At 34.6% G+C, this 18,756-nt stretch overlaps 1 protein-coding gene across 1 annotated transcript in view; it reads left to right on the forward strand.

Moving 5' to 3' along the window:
* Window positions 1-15,426, forward strand: part of LOC142318223 (uncharacterized) — an 81,883-nt gene extending 66,457 nt beyond the window's left edge. The window contains exon 15 of the mRNA XM_075354786.1: window positions 15,102-15,426. Within this exon, the coding sequence (XP_075210901.1) occupies window positions 15,102-15,262 (161 nt within the window). The 3' untranslated portion in view covers window positions 15,263-15,426. The remainder of the gene's footprint in view (window positions 1-15,101) is intronic.
* Window positions 15,427-18,756: the final 3,330 nt, after the last annotated feature.

The following is an 18,756-nucleotide window of genomic DNA, read 5'->3' on the forward strand; positions in this document are numbered from 1 at the left end:
AAATCAAGAGTAAATAGTATTTTACAAAGTCCAAGATGGGTGTAAAGGGCCCATTCTTGGATAACAAAAGACTAAAAGCCATAAAGAATATAAAACTTAACTATAAATATAAAACCATATCCTAATATAAAACTTAAAACTAGGTTCAAAACTAAAATAACAAATTAAATAAAACTTAAAACTAACACAAATTATATAATTAAAACTAGGTTAAAAATAAAAAATTAAAAAGGTGAAATAAAACTTAAAACTAACATTACTAAAATCTTACAACTAATATCACAGACAGTCTTTAAAATATTAAAAAAAATAACATATAAAATTTAACAAATTCCAATAAGGAGTGCAAAAGGCTCCTAATCGGATAAAAAAATCAAAAACTCAGAAAAAATAAAAAAAAATTATTAAAAACTCTTTCAGCATTAAAAAATATACGCAACAATATTAAATTTTTTGCATTAACCCAGCACTACGCAGAAATAGAAACATCCGGGTTAAAATTTCATTATCATTGCACGAGACACCACGGATGTTTCTGGGTAGATTAAATTTACGACGCAACGCCGCATAACATATGCAATCCACGAGTATATGGTGCACAGTCATGGGGCAGTTGCATCTTGCGCATAGGGGTGCTTATCCTCTTGTCATCAGGTAATCGTGTGTGATCATCGTGTGTCCTATCCGCAATCGACAAAGGACTACTTCCTCACGCCGAGTTTTTTTGTATGAGGAGTCCCATGGTAACACAGAATCTTTAATCTGTCGGAGTTTATTATCAACGGTAGCCGTCCAGTCACCTTGCCACCACGCTCTCAGCGATTGTTTTACACAATTAATAAAATCAGAGGTAGCAATTCGGTTGGTGAAAGGAGGCTGAAAACATGCTTCTTTGGCAACAGAATCTGCATGTTCATTACCTGGAATTCCTACGTGGCTAGGGACCCAGCAAAAAGTTACTTCTGTGTTGCGATTATTCAACTCTGCGATTGCGTTGTAAATTTCAATGACGATAGGATGTTTGGAATAAAAGTTTTTTTAAGGCTGGAGAGCACTACACGAGTCACTGCAAATAAGAATTTTTCTATATTTAGGGTTAATGATGTTTAGAGCCTTATTTATAGCGTATAGTTCAGCGGTAAACACACTCGTAATACCGGGTAGACCAAACATATAAGTTCTATCATTGACAACAAATGCACAACCAACGGTATCGTTTTGTTTCGATCCATCAGTGTATACAACCGCGTCTGGTTTCATCTTGGAGAGAACACACTGAAACATTTGCTGGAAGATAATAGGTAGTGTTGATTGTTTATTGTATGTCGTAAGGTCAAAAGTAAAATTTATAAGGTTTATTCTACACGGAGGATATGAGCAAGGATACGTAGGAAAGAATGACGGTGTGTCAACATTTATATGCTGCAGCAGATGCCGGGTAGCAGACCTACAGGTGCAGTACGACGTGGATGGTCCTAATACTTTCCTAGATTAGGATTTCTAAAGACTGACTCAAGAACCGGGTGATTTGGCTGTCCTCTGAGACGAGCAAAATAACATAATAAAAGCTGGTCTCGTCTATTCCAAAGTGATGGTTCACCACAATCTACAAGTAAGCTTGCGACAGGACTTGATTTAAACGCGCCTGTGGCAAGCCGAAGGAAGGCATGATGTACACTATCCAGCATTTTAAGCACGGTTTGACGAGCTGAAGAGTAGGCGACACAACCATAATTTAAACGGGAGCGAACAAAGGAATAGTAAAAACGTATCATACATGACCTATCGGCTCCCCAGTTGGTGTTAGTAAGGACTCGCGTCATATCTAGAAGTTTGGAACATTTTGTTTTTAATTCTTTTATATGTTTGACCCAAGTAAGTCGGCTATCAAAAAATAAACCTAAAAACTTGACGTAGGTAGAAATAGTAGTAGTCTCTCCGTTCAGAAAAACTTGCGGAATAGAAGGGTTCCGTAGCCGAGAAAAAACTACACATTTTGTTTTTTCGGATGAAAATGTGAAACCAGTAATCCTGGACCAAGCTTCAAGGTGAGATATAGTGTTCTGCAGTAGTCTCTCTGCTGTAGGTGTTGAACGGCTTGCAATGTAAATAGCAAAATCGTCAGCAAATAGAGAACATGAGACAGGAGCCTGCACACATTTGGTAATACCGTTTATGGCTACAGAAAATAAGGTGGCACTTAATACACTACCTTCGGGCACTCCATTCTCCAAGATGACACTATCTGAGAGCGTATCATCCACACGAACACGAGCCGTTCGGTGATTTAAGAATCCCCGGATAAAAGCAAGCATATTGCCCTTGCTTCCCCATTCTTTGAGAATGTTAAGAATACCACGTCGCCAGACTGTGTCATACGTCTTTTTTATATCGAAGAAGATAGCGACGAGGTGCTGGCGATTGAGGAAAGCGTTTTGTATGGCTGTTTCTATTGACACTAGATGGTCAATGGAAGATCGTCCTTGTCGGAAACCACACTGTTCTGGCGATAGAAAGCCATGTTTCTCCAAGTACCATGTAAGCTTGCGGTTTACCATTCTCTCCATTATTTTACTCAAAACGCATGTTAATGAAATAGGGCGGTAGCTTGAGGGGTTGATTTGGTCTTTACCAGGTTTTAGTACTGGTATAATAAATGCTTCTGACCAGCCGGGTGGGAAGACTTATTCGGAGAATAAACCGTTGAAAATATTCAAAAGTTGTTGTAGTGCCGAATTAGGAAGGTGTGAAAGCATGGAAAGGCGAATGTTGTCCGGTCCAGGGGAAGTGTCCCGTGAGTTTTGAAGTGCATGTAACAATTCCTTAAATACGAATGGAGTGTTTAATTCACCAACCGAATCACCAATGTTTAACGATAATACTTCTATTTGTATCTTGTACCTTTGAAAATCGTTATTATATAATGAGGTGAGAGACCCGAGCGGAAAGATTTTGCTAGACTATTTGCCACTTCCGAGGGTGATGAAAGGAGTTCCCCTTCATCAATAAGACCGAGAATAGATTGTTTCAGTGATCCGAAAATTGCACGAATTTTCTTCCATACAGTAGACGTGGGAGTAGTGCGTGAGATAGTGCTCACGTATTTCGTCCATGAATTCCTCTTAGCATCCAAGAATACCCGACGGCACACCGCTCTAGCCCTGCGGTATAAATTTAGATGTTCTGCTGTAGGCCTACGATTAAATTTGCGTAGTGCCTGCCGTCGATTTCTAATAGCATATTTGCAATCATCGTTCCACCATGGAACGAAAGGACGTCTAGGATTACCCGATGTTTTTCGGATATATCTGTTGACATTCTCAAGTATCATGAACGTAAAAGAAGAATATTGGTCGAGGATATTCGCTCCATCGTCATACTGCGATTGGAATGCTTTATGGTATCCATTCCAATCTGCCTTTTCAACAATCCATCTCCGTGGCCTTCTTTTAATCTCGCAGTCTACACCGAAACCAATAATAATTGGTCTATGATCACTGCCGTGAAAGTCAACACAAACAGACCAATTAAAATGAGGGAGCACATTCGGTGAGCATATGGAGAGATCAAGGTTAGATGCAGTACCAGATGATAAGGACATGAATGTGTGTGATCCATTATTCAGTAGGCTAAGGTCAAAGTCTTGTCTCAATCTGTTTATCATATTTCCTCGAGTGGAGCAGAAGGTTGAGCCCCAGGAAATATGATGGGCATTGAAGGCTCCTACTATTAACGATGGAGATGGTATTTGCGTGAGGAGATATGAGACATCTAGAGCACTGAACTCAGTGTTCGGTGAGAGATACAGGTTGCAGATATGCAATTTGAAGGGGATAGAGACCTTTACTGCAATAGCAGGAATGACAGTGGTTAGTTGAATTCTTTTAGCCGACACCCCATTCTTCATGAAGATAGCCACTCCACCACTCTCCCTGCTGTCTACTAGGCAGTCGCACCTCTCACAGAAGTATCCTCTGAGTGTAATTGGGTCATGTTGTAAAAGGTGAGTTTCTTGGAAACACATGATTAGTGGATCATGTGCGTGCGCCAGTACTCTAATCTTCAATGCGGGACCGAATACCTCGAACATTCCACGGAATAATGCTCATAAGTGTAAAAAAAATAAATAAAAAAATTAAATTTCAGAAATTATATAAAAATTAGCTGTACGTGATTCGGTTTTTCTTTTTTGTATTTTTTATTTTAAAGAACTCTGATACCCTAGGGTCGGTTGGTTCTTCAACCATATCCTAAAGTATATGAGATGATGGTGGAGGAGATTTATTTGAATGGGATGCTGCAGTTGACATCCCAGAGGAGATAGTTATGTCGGTTCCCTTTACGGGGAGCTTATTAGTTGGCTTACTGCCAGCTGTGATAGTCGCTACTCGTGCCGGTACGACTTTGGGAACAGGAACTTTCATATGTATCACACTGTTGGATTCACTAACTACGACGGAGGAATTTTTATTCATTTTTGTCAGCTCTGAGATAGTGGCTGTAAGTGAAGTAACTTGATCAGAAAAGCATCTGAACAAGTTTTTTAAGCTCATTGCAGGATCCGCACTGCTGATTATTCACATTTGTAGAAATTTGTTTAGATGTAGTGGTGGCAAAAGATACATCTGGTTTAACCAGGTTCCGTGAATTGTTTATCTTTTTATATTCTCTACGTGCAGTCGGAAAAAGATAGTTTTTGCTCCGTACAGATTTTGAGAATTGCCTTTTTTTCTTTAAAAGTTGGGCAATCTCGGGAGCGGGCTGTATGTGGACCACTGCAGTTTGCACATTTTTCACTTTCTTCGCAGTTAGTGTCGTTATGGCCTTCTTTACCACATCGAGCACAGATCTCAGTTTTCGTGCAAGATGTTGTAGTGTGACCAAAACCTTGGCATCTGAAACATCGCCGTGGGTTGGGTATGAATGGTCGTACCCGAACCGAGAGGTAACCCACTTTAATCTTCGCTGGTGGAACAGGGAGATTGAATGTTAGTATAAGAGACACACCGTCTCTTCTGTTCTTCTGTTCCGTTCTGCCGTTTCATTATACGTTTCACTTCAACAACATCTTGGTGGCAAAGCTCATCAACTATTTCAGAGATATCTATATCTAAGAGGTCTCGACAAAAAATTACACCCCGGTTCGTATTTAACGTTTTGTGGCTTTCTGCACTTATATTTATACCACCCATATTACGGAGACGTAAGATAGATCGACTCTGTTCATCGTTGAATGTTTCGATCAGAATCGATCCGTCACGTAATTTCCTGATATTTTTCGGGGAGCCACTTGCACCTGTTATGGTTTTGTTTATTAAGAAAGATGAAACCTTTTGAAGGGAACCACCTTCCTGACTATTTCTTAGAACAACGAATCTAATATTTTTAGAATTCGATTCTAATAAGTTGTGGTTCTCTTCAGTAGGACTTTTATCCTCGTCAGACAAAGCTGACCGAGGTCTCTTCACAAGACTGGATTTGGTGGTTTTTTCAGATGGACCACCAACCAACAATCATTATATTTATTATTGGAACTGAAATTTTGGTCCCACGAGTACCGGCGAAAAATGGACCACTCCAGCAGAGCGCACGCGTACTGGAGCTAGAGCTAAATACAACTGGGTTCGCCCTGGTGCCCAGAGGACATCGTTCGAGACTCACCTCGTAGAGCCATTCACCCATCGGCACGATTTGTTCCCACCTTGGGTTACGGTTGCGTTTCGTAAGATGTCGCAACACCACCGAGTGTTAATGTAAGAAATATCAGTGTAGGTTGTTGTGTAATTGTGTAAGTGTGTATGTTATAATTTATGTAGTGTTCTTGGTGTAGTATATGTGTATAATGTAAAGTGTTAATGCAAAGTGCAGCTCATTGTATAGTGGGAAGAAAAGCTGCAGAGGCTAGGCCCGTGGGGACGCCAACCCCCAAAGTCTTAAAGAATAAGACTCCCCGTCGGGGAAATCGTAATGATGCAACGACGACAGGACACCAGACTTCAGCAGCATTCTGGTTGGTTGAGGCGCTCGGCTTGTAGAATGTAAGTGATGAGGATCAAAGTGGTAACCCATGCAGGCGCAAGCACACATGCACCCAAGAAAGCATCGCCCTCTGTCTATGGTACCACGCTGCCCACACAGTACATCATCTGCTGTCACCCTCTACAACAATGTATGATAGATTGTACACTGACTTCACATGCTTGCTGGTAAATGACAACGTAGTGTGACAACTGATCTGCAGCTATTATTGTGATTCAGACTACTTTGAAAAGGACACATGTAAAATTTTTTTTTTTTTTTAAATTCACATTTTTACCCAAATTTGGGTAAAAATTCACATTTTTACCCTAATTTGCCACCTGGGCCTATGTGGCTTGTGATCTGGCCGTGATCACCGTCATGATAAAACTGATCATTTTTATCATGCTAACAATTTTTTCTCTTCTATGTTCTAAATGCACTTTACAAACAAATCAAAATAATGAAAATTCCATATTTCACAATGAGAGTAGTGGTTTGTTTTTTTTCCTTCTTCATTTACTGCAACAACCTGTAAAATATTTACATCAACATATGTAACATAGTTCTCTGCAAACCAGAAAAAATACTCTTGATAAACACATTGTAGCCAAGCAAATCACAAAATAACAAGATTAAGACAATCCGTGGCTGAATGCTAATTTCTCTGCCTTTCAATTGCAAAGGTGTGGCTTCAAACCAGAACCTCCTTGATAATCGTTTAGGGCTTGTTATTTTTTACATGGTGTAAAAACTCATTTATATTAAGAAAATCTAATTGGATGTAGTTTGTTGTCTGAGGGATGAATAAATAAATAAAACCGGTGTTAAATGACATTATAAAAGTGAATGTCCAAAAAGTTTCAGGATGGCAAATCGTGCTTTAAAAAATGTAGAGAAATAAAAAGTTTGACAAGCTCTTCACATCAACACGTGATATGAAGAATTAACTGTCATATTTAACCTGATTCATTAGATTTTCTCCAGATTTATTATCCCTGGATTTCTTCTAAAGTTACTTAAAAAGCAAAATGTATTTAATAAAACTAGTTTGGATATATCTGAAAATTAATAATTATGTCATAAATCAACATTTCTCTAACTGTTTTTAATTTACCACTTATGTGAATTACAGATCAATAGTGTACCACTGAACTATTAAATATGAAATATATCATAAGGATAGCGATAGAGTTATATCTCAGAGTAGTAAAACAATAAAATATTACAAACTCTTTTGAAAGTCTCTATCCATTTCATAAAAACATCATATATTACAAACAATATTTCTAATTATTACAAATTTTTTAATCATTTTTCATAAAAACATTTATTAGTTTCCAAAGAAATGATACCTTATATAGCTGCTGCAATTAACCAACCTTGAAGCCTGGATTATGACAGCTAATACAGTTCCTGTTATCAAAATTGAAAACATTCAGTTAAGTTTTCACGCACAGAAGCTTTCTTGTAAATACTACTTATTATTTTATGTTAGTCGATGATATTATGAGTTACTTTGAAATTTTTTCTAATTCTGCTGTTTATACTTTATAATAAATGATTAAGTATTTTGTCGTAAAAAGGAATATGTGTATTTTAAATGTTATAAAAATGTAGGCTTACTTTCAGCAGATTATAATTATGTCAGCAGACTAAAAATTAATTAACTAAGATTATAATTGTCTGACGTATATAAGCATAGTTTATCATTTATAATGATTTCATTTATTGTAAAAATAAACACGAACAAGCCAAGTACTGCATAACTTAGGAAATCAGTAACCTTCCTTGTAAACATATGTAGCTACATTGTTTGCTATGTTCTCATAGTTTTCAAATGCAGCGAAGCCAGTGTAAAAATAAATAATTACCCATAAGATTTCGTTATTGAATGCTTGAGTATAATCCAATTAACTAGTTGGTGGAGGAAAATCGAAAATAACAGGAAGGTTCTCAGTGAGCGACATGACTATTTGTTGATTCTGTATGAACATTTGTACAAATTCAATTTTTTTTTTTTTTTAATTCAAGTCTTGACTTGAGGAAAATAATCACATTTTATAATTGGTTGTGTGTTTTTAGTGTTTTGTAATTATGAGTGAAGGGGACAGAACTATTAAATAATCCACACCATAAATAAATAAAAAAAAAAGGGCAAAACTAAATAGTGAGAATGAGTTTATGAAACAAGAAGGTGATCGATTTCCAAAATTGATAAAGAAGATAAAACAACTGATTCACATTAAAAAAATCTGAAGAAAGAACAGCAGCTCCGTATGGGGTGTCACGGTCCCCTAATCCATAGAGTGAGAAAAGATAAAAAGCAATTGCTAGGGAAATTAGCTGAAATTCTGGTGGAGACTTCTTTCTTTACTCCTATAAAATACAAACTCTAAAAAGCCTGCAACAAGACTAGACTTTGGCAAGTGTGTGGTGAGATGGACTATAAACAAATTTTTACAAAATTCAACTGCCGACATGAAAAAGATAATGTTAATGCTTAAAGATGCCATTGGTTATTCAGGAAAAGAGGCGATGATTTTGAGAAAAATAATAAAAGAATTGGGCTTGAAGAGGAGAAAAACCAAAAATAACAGGAAGATTTTCACTGAGCAGCATGATACAATTTTAAGCATATTCAGAATCAACTGCCGTAAAATATTAACCGAAAATAGGCCAATACTGTACCTCAAGGGTCATATGTATATTATCTTCTGACATTACAACTAAATCGTAGTGTAGTGATTCAGGTGACGGGCTGGAAGTTCTTATTTAAAAAGGCAGCTGGCTAATTATAGTGTACGCCGGAGGAGAAATGGGTTTTATACCAAATGCTTTATTAACTTGGCGAGCAAGTTTAAGAAGCGGCGATTACAAAAGTCAAATGAAAGTGTAAAATTACTTAATCCAACTACTTAATACTTGATTCCAAATCTTCCGATAATTCTGTGGTCAATTGCAATGCACCCTATTACAATGCTGTTTTAGAAAATTCATCAATTTTCAATTCCAGAAAAGAGGATATGATAAAGTTATTGCAGAAGCATTCTGTTCCTCATTCTTCCCTGATGCTGAAACCATAGTTGTATGAATTGGTAAAAGCAAACAGGGAAAAGTTTACAGTTTATGTGTTTGATGAACTTTTACAAAAAAAGGGCATCAGGCATGATGTTCTCAGACTACCTCCATAACCTAGATTTAAGTCCTACCAAGATGATTTGCTCAGAAGTTAAAGAATACATAGCCAATCATAAAGTAACTTTTGATATCAAAGATGTTGATGTGCTATGTGAAAATAAAGTGGACATGAATGAAAACGATTGGAAGGTGTATGGTGATAAAGTTAAGTTAACAGAAGCTGAATGTATGCGACAGGAACACATTTGGTCAATACTACGGAATCATTTATTGTTTCTTTACCAGAAGATAGTGAAAGTGACAGTGATGATTACAATGATGATTCTGATGACAGTAACCTCGTAAATTCTAATATTTCTTGCAAAGTGGATCACACATTTAAAATTAAAATAATTTTATTTTGCTCTAACATTTAAAGATATTAGTTTCTGCTGTATTTTCCAATTTCATTATTTAGAATATTTAAATCTTATATTGCATTAACTTTTCAATATTTGTGTGAAAATAAATGGAACACCAACACTCAATGAGTATAATACATTTTGATTTGCATGTTATACCATTTTATGTGTAGACCTAGTATCATGTAATTCCTAGCTTCACATAACCGTTTCTGTAATTCTTTTCACATTTACAATTTTGAAAAATACATGAAAACAATTTTTCGCAGAAAATTGTCGTATATTATTAAGAATTGGTGAGCCAATTAAATTTGATATAATATACATACAAATAAATAATTAAATAAAATTTTTTAAATTCCCTTTCAGCACACCGGAAGGTGGAGATAGATTTCACTGGTGCTAAGTAGTGGATAAAAAAGATTTCCACCTTACAGTTAAGAAAAAATTTTAATTTACTCAATATGACAATGGTTGCATGAGAAAAAAGTTTCATATGTTTAGCATACGACATCTTCTTACAATTCCAGCAATATTTTGGTCATCCCTTGCCATAAGGGTTGGTCATATAAAAAATTATTTCAGACAAAATGTTTAGGTAATGTTTAGAGAACTAAAGATCACTTTAAACTGATTTGATACTGTATGAATTAAAGGAGATATGATTTTTTTTCAAAACCGCATTTTTTCAACCCCTGGGCCAATGGTTGGTGATATCAAAAAACTTTACTAGATAAGTTTTAGACCCTTATCCAAAGAATAGTAGGAACTTTAAACGAATTTGATATTTTACTTAATAAGAAAGTTACAGCGATATTTTGTTTTTTCGAAAAAGCCCCCACCATTTCTACCCATTTCGTTAACAAAATCAACTGAGATTTTGGGATGAGTTATCTTTAAGGAACAATTTAAAAGTCATCAGCGCAAAATTACAGCAGTTATCATGTCCACAAGAAAGTGAAATATATATATATATATATACAGAATGTATCTATAATATTAGGCACACATTCACACACACACATACACATACACACACACACACACACACACACACACACACACAGAGTGTTTCTAAAATGGTGGGCTGGCTATACTTTTTCGTATTCTACTTTTAAAACTAAACAAAAAATATCCTTAGGAAAAATGGCGATTTCTCCTTCGTTCTCCCCTGTCAAAAAATAAGGATATTTTTTGTTTAGTTTTACAAGTAGAATCCGAAAAAGTATAGCCAGCCCACCATTTTAAAAACACACACATATATATAAACTTTTGAAGTGACAGTGGTTTTGGGGTCTGGCGGATGTGAAATGTGAAGATATGTCAAAATTTTCTGGAAGTTGAATCATGGGTACCCATTACAATACGTAGCTTTCTTGTGAAATTTACCTAAAAATGTAATAATTAAAAATGTTACTTATGCATTGATATGATTAAAATCTCAAAAAAATTGTGTTATGTGATCCAATACTAACACTACAATACATATTACGAAGGCCCATTATTTGTTAGGTAATGAAACAAATGTTATGCTAATGATAGAATGATTTGAATTGCGGCTGTCGCTGCTGTGGCACCAAGCAGCAAGATTCGTTGCGCAGCCTGTACATTTAATTACGTTACTGATTACAAAAGTTTTGTCTAAAAATTCAATGAGAAGGATGGTACTGCATGCTTGAAACAAGTGAAGAAAAATCTGGTTCAGTTGAACTATACGCAAATTTGGGTTAAGGTTCATTTTATACCAAAATTTATTTTTTACTGTCACTATAGCATAAAATCCATTTCACAAAAATATGTGGCAGAAAACATTTTCTAACATGTGGTGAATGTTATTTTCCACCTTAAGAATTCCTAATTAAATTTGGACAGTCTAAAGGGCCATGGTCTACTTTCGGGACATTTAACTGAAAAAAGTCTCCTACTGCAACCGATTTCAGTTTCATTCTACAAGTTTTTCCCCCTGCTCTCTTCTGGTACTTCATATACTTTTTGATGCTCTGTTACGATTTTTTCTTTTCTGTTGCAAATATCACAGAGATAAACCTTATTATCTCTGAGTATTATCCTCAGAGTTTGACAGTTTTAACTGGAAAATGATTTTTATTGATAACAATTTTTCAAAAGTGGGAAAAAATTATAAAAAAACAGAAATTTTTTGGTATTCAGAACTAATAAAAGAAGTGTCTAAATAAATTATTTCATACAGGATAGTACTGTATCAACGATCGTTATAGTGTATTTAAAAAAACTATGATTTTTGTTTAAATCAAATTAAAATAAGGAACATTTTTTTGGAGAAATTTTCATAAGTTAGCAGTACAATAAGAGTTGTCCAACAATTGGTTTTTTTTGAATTGTAATTGTGTTATTTTGCAAGCTTACAGTTGAATTTCTGTTCAATAGTGCAATTTTCCTATTAGTACTAGTATACAGCTGTATTACATAACCACTTTGAATCTGGTTGGTTATTAAAATAATAATGCCCTACTTATTTTTGAATGAAGAATATACTGATATGGTGTGTGTGTGAAGGCGGTGACAAAAGGCTGTTTAAGAATAGCAACAATGTTATTCTAATTGCAGGATTCCAAATCCAAAACTATTAGTGTGGTATTTCATATTTACAGGAAACAGGATCTCTTTCTAGCAGTAATCGTAACCATTATGTTCATTCTCTCCAGCATGATGTCAATGTCAATGAAAGCATTATTGTTGCTGTTCAGTGTAATCCCGGTGTCAGTACAAGACATCTTCTAACCAACTGAGTTTTACAAACTAAAATATAGAGGACACTTAAAAATTACAACCTTTATCTGTATCATAAACAAAAAGTACATCTGCATGCAAGGGAACCTGCCCTTCTCTTGGGATTCTGCACTTGGTTAAATACTCACTGACAACTTGTACTAAATAACACTAAAAAATACATTTTATTTACCAATGAGTCACAGTTTGCTTGTGATTGCATAAACAACATTAGAAACCAACACTCAGGCAGAAGTGAACCTTCATGCAACGGTAGACCGTAACTTTCAACAGTGATTTGCCATTAATCTATGGTGTGGGATTATTCATAATCAGTTGATTGAACCGTTTATTTTTCAAGAGCGCTTAACTGGTGAGGCGTACTTACAGTTTCTTCAAGAACAATTACAGCTATTACTTTAAAATGTTCCTCTTGCAACATGACGTCGGATGTATTTCCAGCATGTGATGAGTCTCCACATTTCTCTCATATTGTTTCCACCTTCTTAAATCAGCAATTCCCAGATTAATGGATTGGTCAAGATGGTTCCTCAGATCACCAGACTTATGTCGATGGATTTTTTGAATGGGGTTGGATGAAATATGTTTATAAGTTGAAAGTAAATAACCGAGAGGAGTTACTTGCCTGTATTACTGATTGTTTTGCGCTGTTAAAGAACAGCCCCAGTGAACTAAAAACAGCAGCACGACCAATCCAAAAACATGCAGCAAAGTGCATTGAAGTAAATGGAAACATTTTCAAAAATTTGTTGTAAATTTTATTTTTTTTTTACATTAAAAGTCATTTTCCAGTTAAATCTAGCTTTGTATTGCGCTAAGTAAAAGTCCATTTTATTTAATTATTATTCGCTTTCTATTACTTTATTTATACCAATATGTTTAGAATTAAATTTCCTACAACTTTTATTAAAGAGTTTATGTTTATTGACAATTTAACAAAGTTATTACAAGTCAAATGTAAAAAGTGCATTTTTCGATTCTCTTTTTTTGCTGGTTTTCTAAAAAAATCTACTGAAGTTACAATTCTCAGACTCCAATTTCATACAAAACCATCAAATTAGCTTACATTTTTGCATCCCAAGAATTTCTGTGTAGTATCATTTCAATGGAGGAGATGAAATGTGGGCGAAATGTTTTGCCAGTTCGTTAACAAAGCGTTTCAGAACCTACTTTTATATGGAATTTTTCTTTATTTTTACATGTAGAATGAGCTGCCCAAGTATCTGCATAACCTGGTAAATCATCCTGTAGTACAATAAGGCCAGATAGTTGAAAGCTTCTTGAACACGCTAGTGGTAAATTCATGCCAGTCACTCTGCAAGATGTGAGGTGCACCAAAGTTCAATAATACCTTCAGCAGTTCCAACAGTTTATTTTCAAAGGATGAAGAGATAAAATTTTGTTGCATGATCTTTGTATTTCATCAACCATTTGTAATCTCTAGGGGAATTGATTGAAAATCAACTACATCAACTTGATTTCGAAGAACGAAATCTTTTGTATTGATTGATCGTGCAACAATGTTACAATATTGTTGAGATTTTTGGTATTTCACATTCTACAAAAATTTCAATTGCTGGTTTAGGAATATAAAATTTATTTTTCAACGCAAACAGCATTCTATCTCTTCCGCCATGTCCAGTGGCACAATGATACTGAAGAAGCATGTCAAAATATTCTTCAACAGGAATTATTACTACAACAGGATCTCATTACTTTTCCTTTGTTTAATTAAAATTCTTTTTTCACCTAACTCCGTTGTGTTGTATTTTCTTGTCAATCAATATTCCCTTCCAGTCTTCTTTTTCCGGGATTATTTGAATCTAAAATTTCATGGGTAAAATTTCTACAGTTGGTTTAGCTCATGCGTTACTGTATTCTTCCATTTTTTCATTAAAGTTTTCCTTCAAGTTATAAAGCTTATCTTTAAAATCACTTCACCATTATTGCTGTCTTGCGATTTATACTCCTTACAGAATTCACATTTAAAAAAAAAATGATCGAATTGAATGACTTCACCCAAAAATATGAATTATTACACAGTGCCATTAGGTTATTTAATAGGTCTGCTGTTCCACTACAATATAGAACTAGAACATGTACAGAATTTTTTATTTTTTTAATTGTTAATTTTTGATTTTTGTACTTATATATATTTTTGATCTCCATATTTTCAGCCAAAGTATTACATCTAAACTTTGTATATTAAGTATTTATCTCAAATTTTGCAACCATAGTACAACAGGCTTACCATCACAACTAGTGTACCATACCATAGCATTTAGAAAAAAGTGAGTTCTTTTGAGAACTCAATTTTAGTACTCTTAAAGTAATACTTCTTTGTGATTTGAATTACTCAATTTTTTTAATAAAGATTAGTATGATAAAATTGCCAAAATTCTTTTGGCAATTTTATCCAGCTTGGATTGTAGTCCAGCTGGCAAGCTGCAGCTTGACATGCTGAGTCACTCTAGCTTGACAGCTAGAGTGACATGGCAGCATGTCACTCTACTCTAACTGGACTGTAATTTTTAAACATAGTGAATCACTTAATTTGTGAGCTGTAGAATACTAGAAATAAGAGACTTAAGCAACAATAATCTAATTTATGATTTCAGAATTTGTGATTTAGCATTCAATCATTGCTTAATTAAATTATTTATTTTTATGTTTTTAAAAATTTTAATTTTTTTTTTTTTTTTTAATTTTAATTTTTTTTTTTTTTTAATTTTTAATTTTATTTTGTTTATTATTTTTTGATTTTATGTTCAGATAATAAAATTTGTAATAATACAGAGTTCAGATGTAAAAGTGGTCAATGCATTACAATTGGTTATTTATCACCTTTGTGCGATGAGAAATGGGACTGTACTGATGGAAGTGATGAAAATGTACTTCTTTGTGGAGTTTCTAAAAATGCTTTACAGAATTGATTATGAAGTTCTTTGGTGGTAACAATGAAAATATACGGGTAACAAAAAAAAAGTGATATAGGTACACACACATCTTCATAAAAAATGACTGTTATAGATTGATTTAATATATTTAAATAATTAATTTATTGAAAATTCTGCTTCATTATGTATAAGAATATCAAGATGACAGAAAATCAAATTAAATAGTACTTTATTTTATATACTATATAATCAATTAATCATCTTATTTTTCTGTTTTGCATATCAAAATTACCGCCACATATTTTTTTCATACTTGTTAATGATATATTTACATTTATTATTTTATTGCATATTTTGTTATTATAAATTTTTATAATTATTACTTCTATGTGTACTTTTTATTCCATTGTGATACCTTTTATCAAGATACTTTTTTTATTCTATATGAAACCTTTAAAAAACCTTTATAACCTTTGCAATGCCTTCTTCAGTATTTGACGTGCGGTCAATCTTGATTGGGGTCTAAGACCATGAGCATTCTGTATAAAGGATGTGCGAGGCTATTATGCTATACACGGTGCCTGTTTGGTTGCATAGGCTAAAATATAAAAAGTTATTATAAAGTTATTGGGGCATATTATTAAGGGCTCAACGCCTATTGTTAATGGTAATGGGTGGTTACCATACTATTACATGGGAGGCAGTCTTGGCAACTGCTGTTGTGAAACTGATAGAGACTTGGTTGAGTCTGAAAAGCAGCAGTGATAGGTTGCTAAGTCTGATGAGTTGACTTCGAATAAAGTTTGAGAAATTGAACAACATGGTAATGCCTTGTGGCAGGGCAGTTGGTATGCGACAGATGGTGGGATGATCTCTCTCCAAATACTGTAGGTTTGCAGGACGCCTCTTGGGTTCACCCTAATAAAAATATGTGATACAATTTCATTCTGGCCACCGTGCTTTTAGGGACAGACAGTAGAAATTCAGCCTGGTAGATTCTGGGATGTGTCGTCAGTGTGGACAACTGGATGACACCTACCATGTTCTTTATGAGTGCTCAAAATACGAGTTAATGGGCACAGAGACCATCTGTCAGCTTGATCTTATCAGGTCAGTGTTTGATCTCCATGTAAACTGGAGGAGCCAGGCCGAATGGACAATAGTGAAGAGTTTTGTAGTGTACTTAGCAAAGAAAAGGATTGCTGAGGGGATCTAGAACTCTGCTTAGATTTCTCTTTTATTCTATTTTTGTTGATGTTTTATAAATTATGTTTTTGTTGTCGTTCTTGTCCTTTGTTGGGTTTTGTTTCAATGTTACTGTGTTGTTATTGTTCCGTGTAATATTTATATATTTCGTTTTTATGTTTTGTGTTGTTTATTGAACTCACTTTTATCTTCTACAGGTAGGTAGTTTAATTAGCTAACAAATACCTAACTAACAAAATTCCTTTGTTAGTTAGGTATTTTCAGTCTTGCTTAAGACTCAGTGAGATGTGTTTTGTTTTGAGTCATTAACTAGTAGTACACCGATGGGAATTTCACTTGTAGCATTCGCAACCTGGCTGAGGCGGACTGGAATATGTCAAAAGTTGAGGTTTCAAAGATGACCTCCAGTTAAAGCCCATAAGGGCTCAGAACATAGGGGGTGTCGGACGGTGTCTTCCCTTATGGAGTCAGATCAGTACATGTCACTAATCACAATGCCCTCAGGAAATCTGAATAGACCTTATAAATAGCATACAGCTGTGTGATGAAAACACTGATGATAATGGTCAGGCCAAACATGTATGTTCTATTGCCAAACACAAAAGCACAACTACCAGAATTATCATGTTAAGAGCCATCTTTAAAAACTATAGCATTGGGATTCACACTATTTACAATATTATTCATTTTTTCGATATTGACAAGGACTCCACAACAAAGGATAAATGGTTTGGTTCCATTTTAATGTACCCCACACAAGAGCATTTGGTTTCATCTATACCAAAGAGATGGATGGCTCACCACTGTCCACTTGTAGACTTACCAAGGGGGCATGAATGAAATGCATCGGTAGCAAGGCAAATACATGAATTGAGGAATATATTGAGCATTCTAAGAGTGGTGGTTATTGCTAATGACTAAAGTACACAGCCATAGTCCAAACAGGTGTGGACCAGAGCTTGGTAGAAGCATAACATGCATACTTGATCAGCTCTCCAAGAAGTATTTGATAGAACTCACAGCTTGTCTAATATTTTTAGAGATTTTACCTTCACCTCCTATAAATGTGTTACTCATGTCAGTCGTTGGTCAAACCACAATTCTAAAAATCTAACCTTCATGCATGGTTCAACTGGTTAACCATATAAAAACAGTTGTGAATCACCATATTCCCTCAGGAAAAACAAATTCATTTAATTTTCTCAAGGGAAAAGATGAATCCAGTCGTTTTATGCTACGATTCCAAACGGGTTACTGTAATTTGGAGCAGCCTCTTGGCAGTAGCTAATGCAACGTAAATTGCAAAATCATTTACAAATAACCAATATATAATGGGTTTTCAGAGCAGTTTGTTGTACAATTTATGCTACAGCAAACAAGGTAAAGGTAACACTTAGCATTTCCCAGTGGTATTCAGTTTTCATGTGTGAAACTTTCAGATACCATTGTTCGACTGATTCTGGGATTGACACACAACCAGAAAAAACTTAATTGCTCATTGCAAAGAAGGATGTGATAGGCTCTGGCTTTTTTTTAACATTTTTTAAGAGAGAGGTTGACAACACACTTGTAATGTGTGAAAGATTGTAGCGTTTGCTCATAGATATTACTTTTTCTGCCTTGGTTAATATCTAATCAAGCATCATATCTGTCATAAAAAAATAAAAAGATGTTACACCAAAGTTGTTACTTCAATTGTAGACTCTAGAGTTGAAGGTAGGAGAACCAAAAAATAGGAAATTATGCCACTTTTGCCTATCATGGATCATCATGTGAATAAAATTAATCAAGGGACAATAAACACAGCATCTATGTTACAATTGTAATGAGACAGTTTGCAAACACCTCAGTGTTGTAAGAATATTCTATGAAATACATTATGAATAAGGCTGACAAGAAATGTGTGAAATAATCCTTTTAAGATTTATAAGTTATAATTTTTACCATTTTTTCAAATCATTGTATAATAGAAGTTTATTTTTTAAATAAAAGTTATAATATTACAAATTATATAACTTATACATAGTGGCTTACGAAAAAACAAAAAGAATTTCATGATGTGTTCTACAAATAGAAATAATGAAAAGAATTTATATAAACACAGCTCTGGAAATGCTTTGTAAGTAATAAATTAAAGATTTCACCCTGATTTCTGCTCCAAAAATAGCAGCCTGGGGTTTAGCATTAAATAAATTTTCAATTGCTTTGGTTTGGCATGTATGTAATATGGTTAATACGTAAAGAAAATATCTGTCTGTACCAATGAAACTCAGCTACGGTTTGGCGCACATTGTAGTGTGAAGTTATCTTGCAAAGATAGTCTC

This window comes from Lycorma delicatula, chromosome 1 (assembly GCF_047948215.1).
Source record: "Lycorma delicatula isolate Av1 chromosome 1, ASM4794821v1, whole genome shotgun sequence".
Taxonomy (NCBI): domain Eukaryota; kingdom Metazoa; phylum Arthropoda; class Insecta; order Hemiptera; family Fulgoridae; genus Lycorma; species Lycorma delicatula.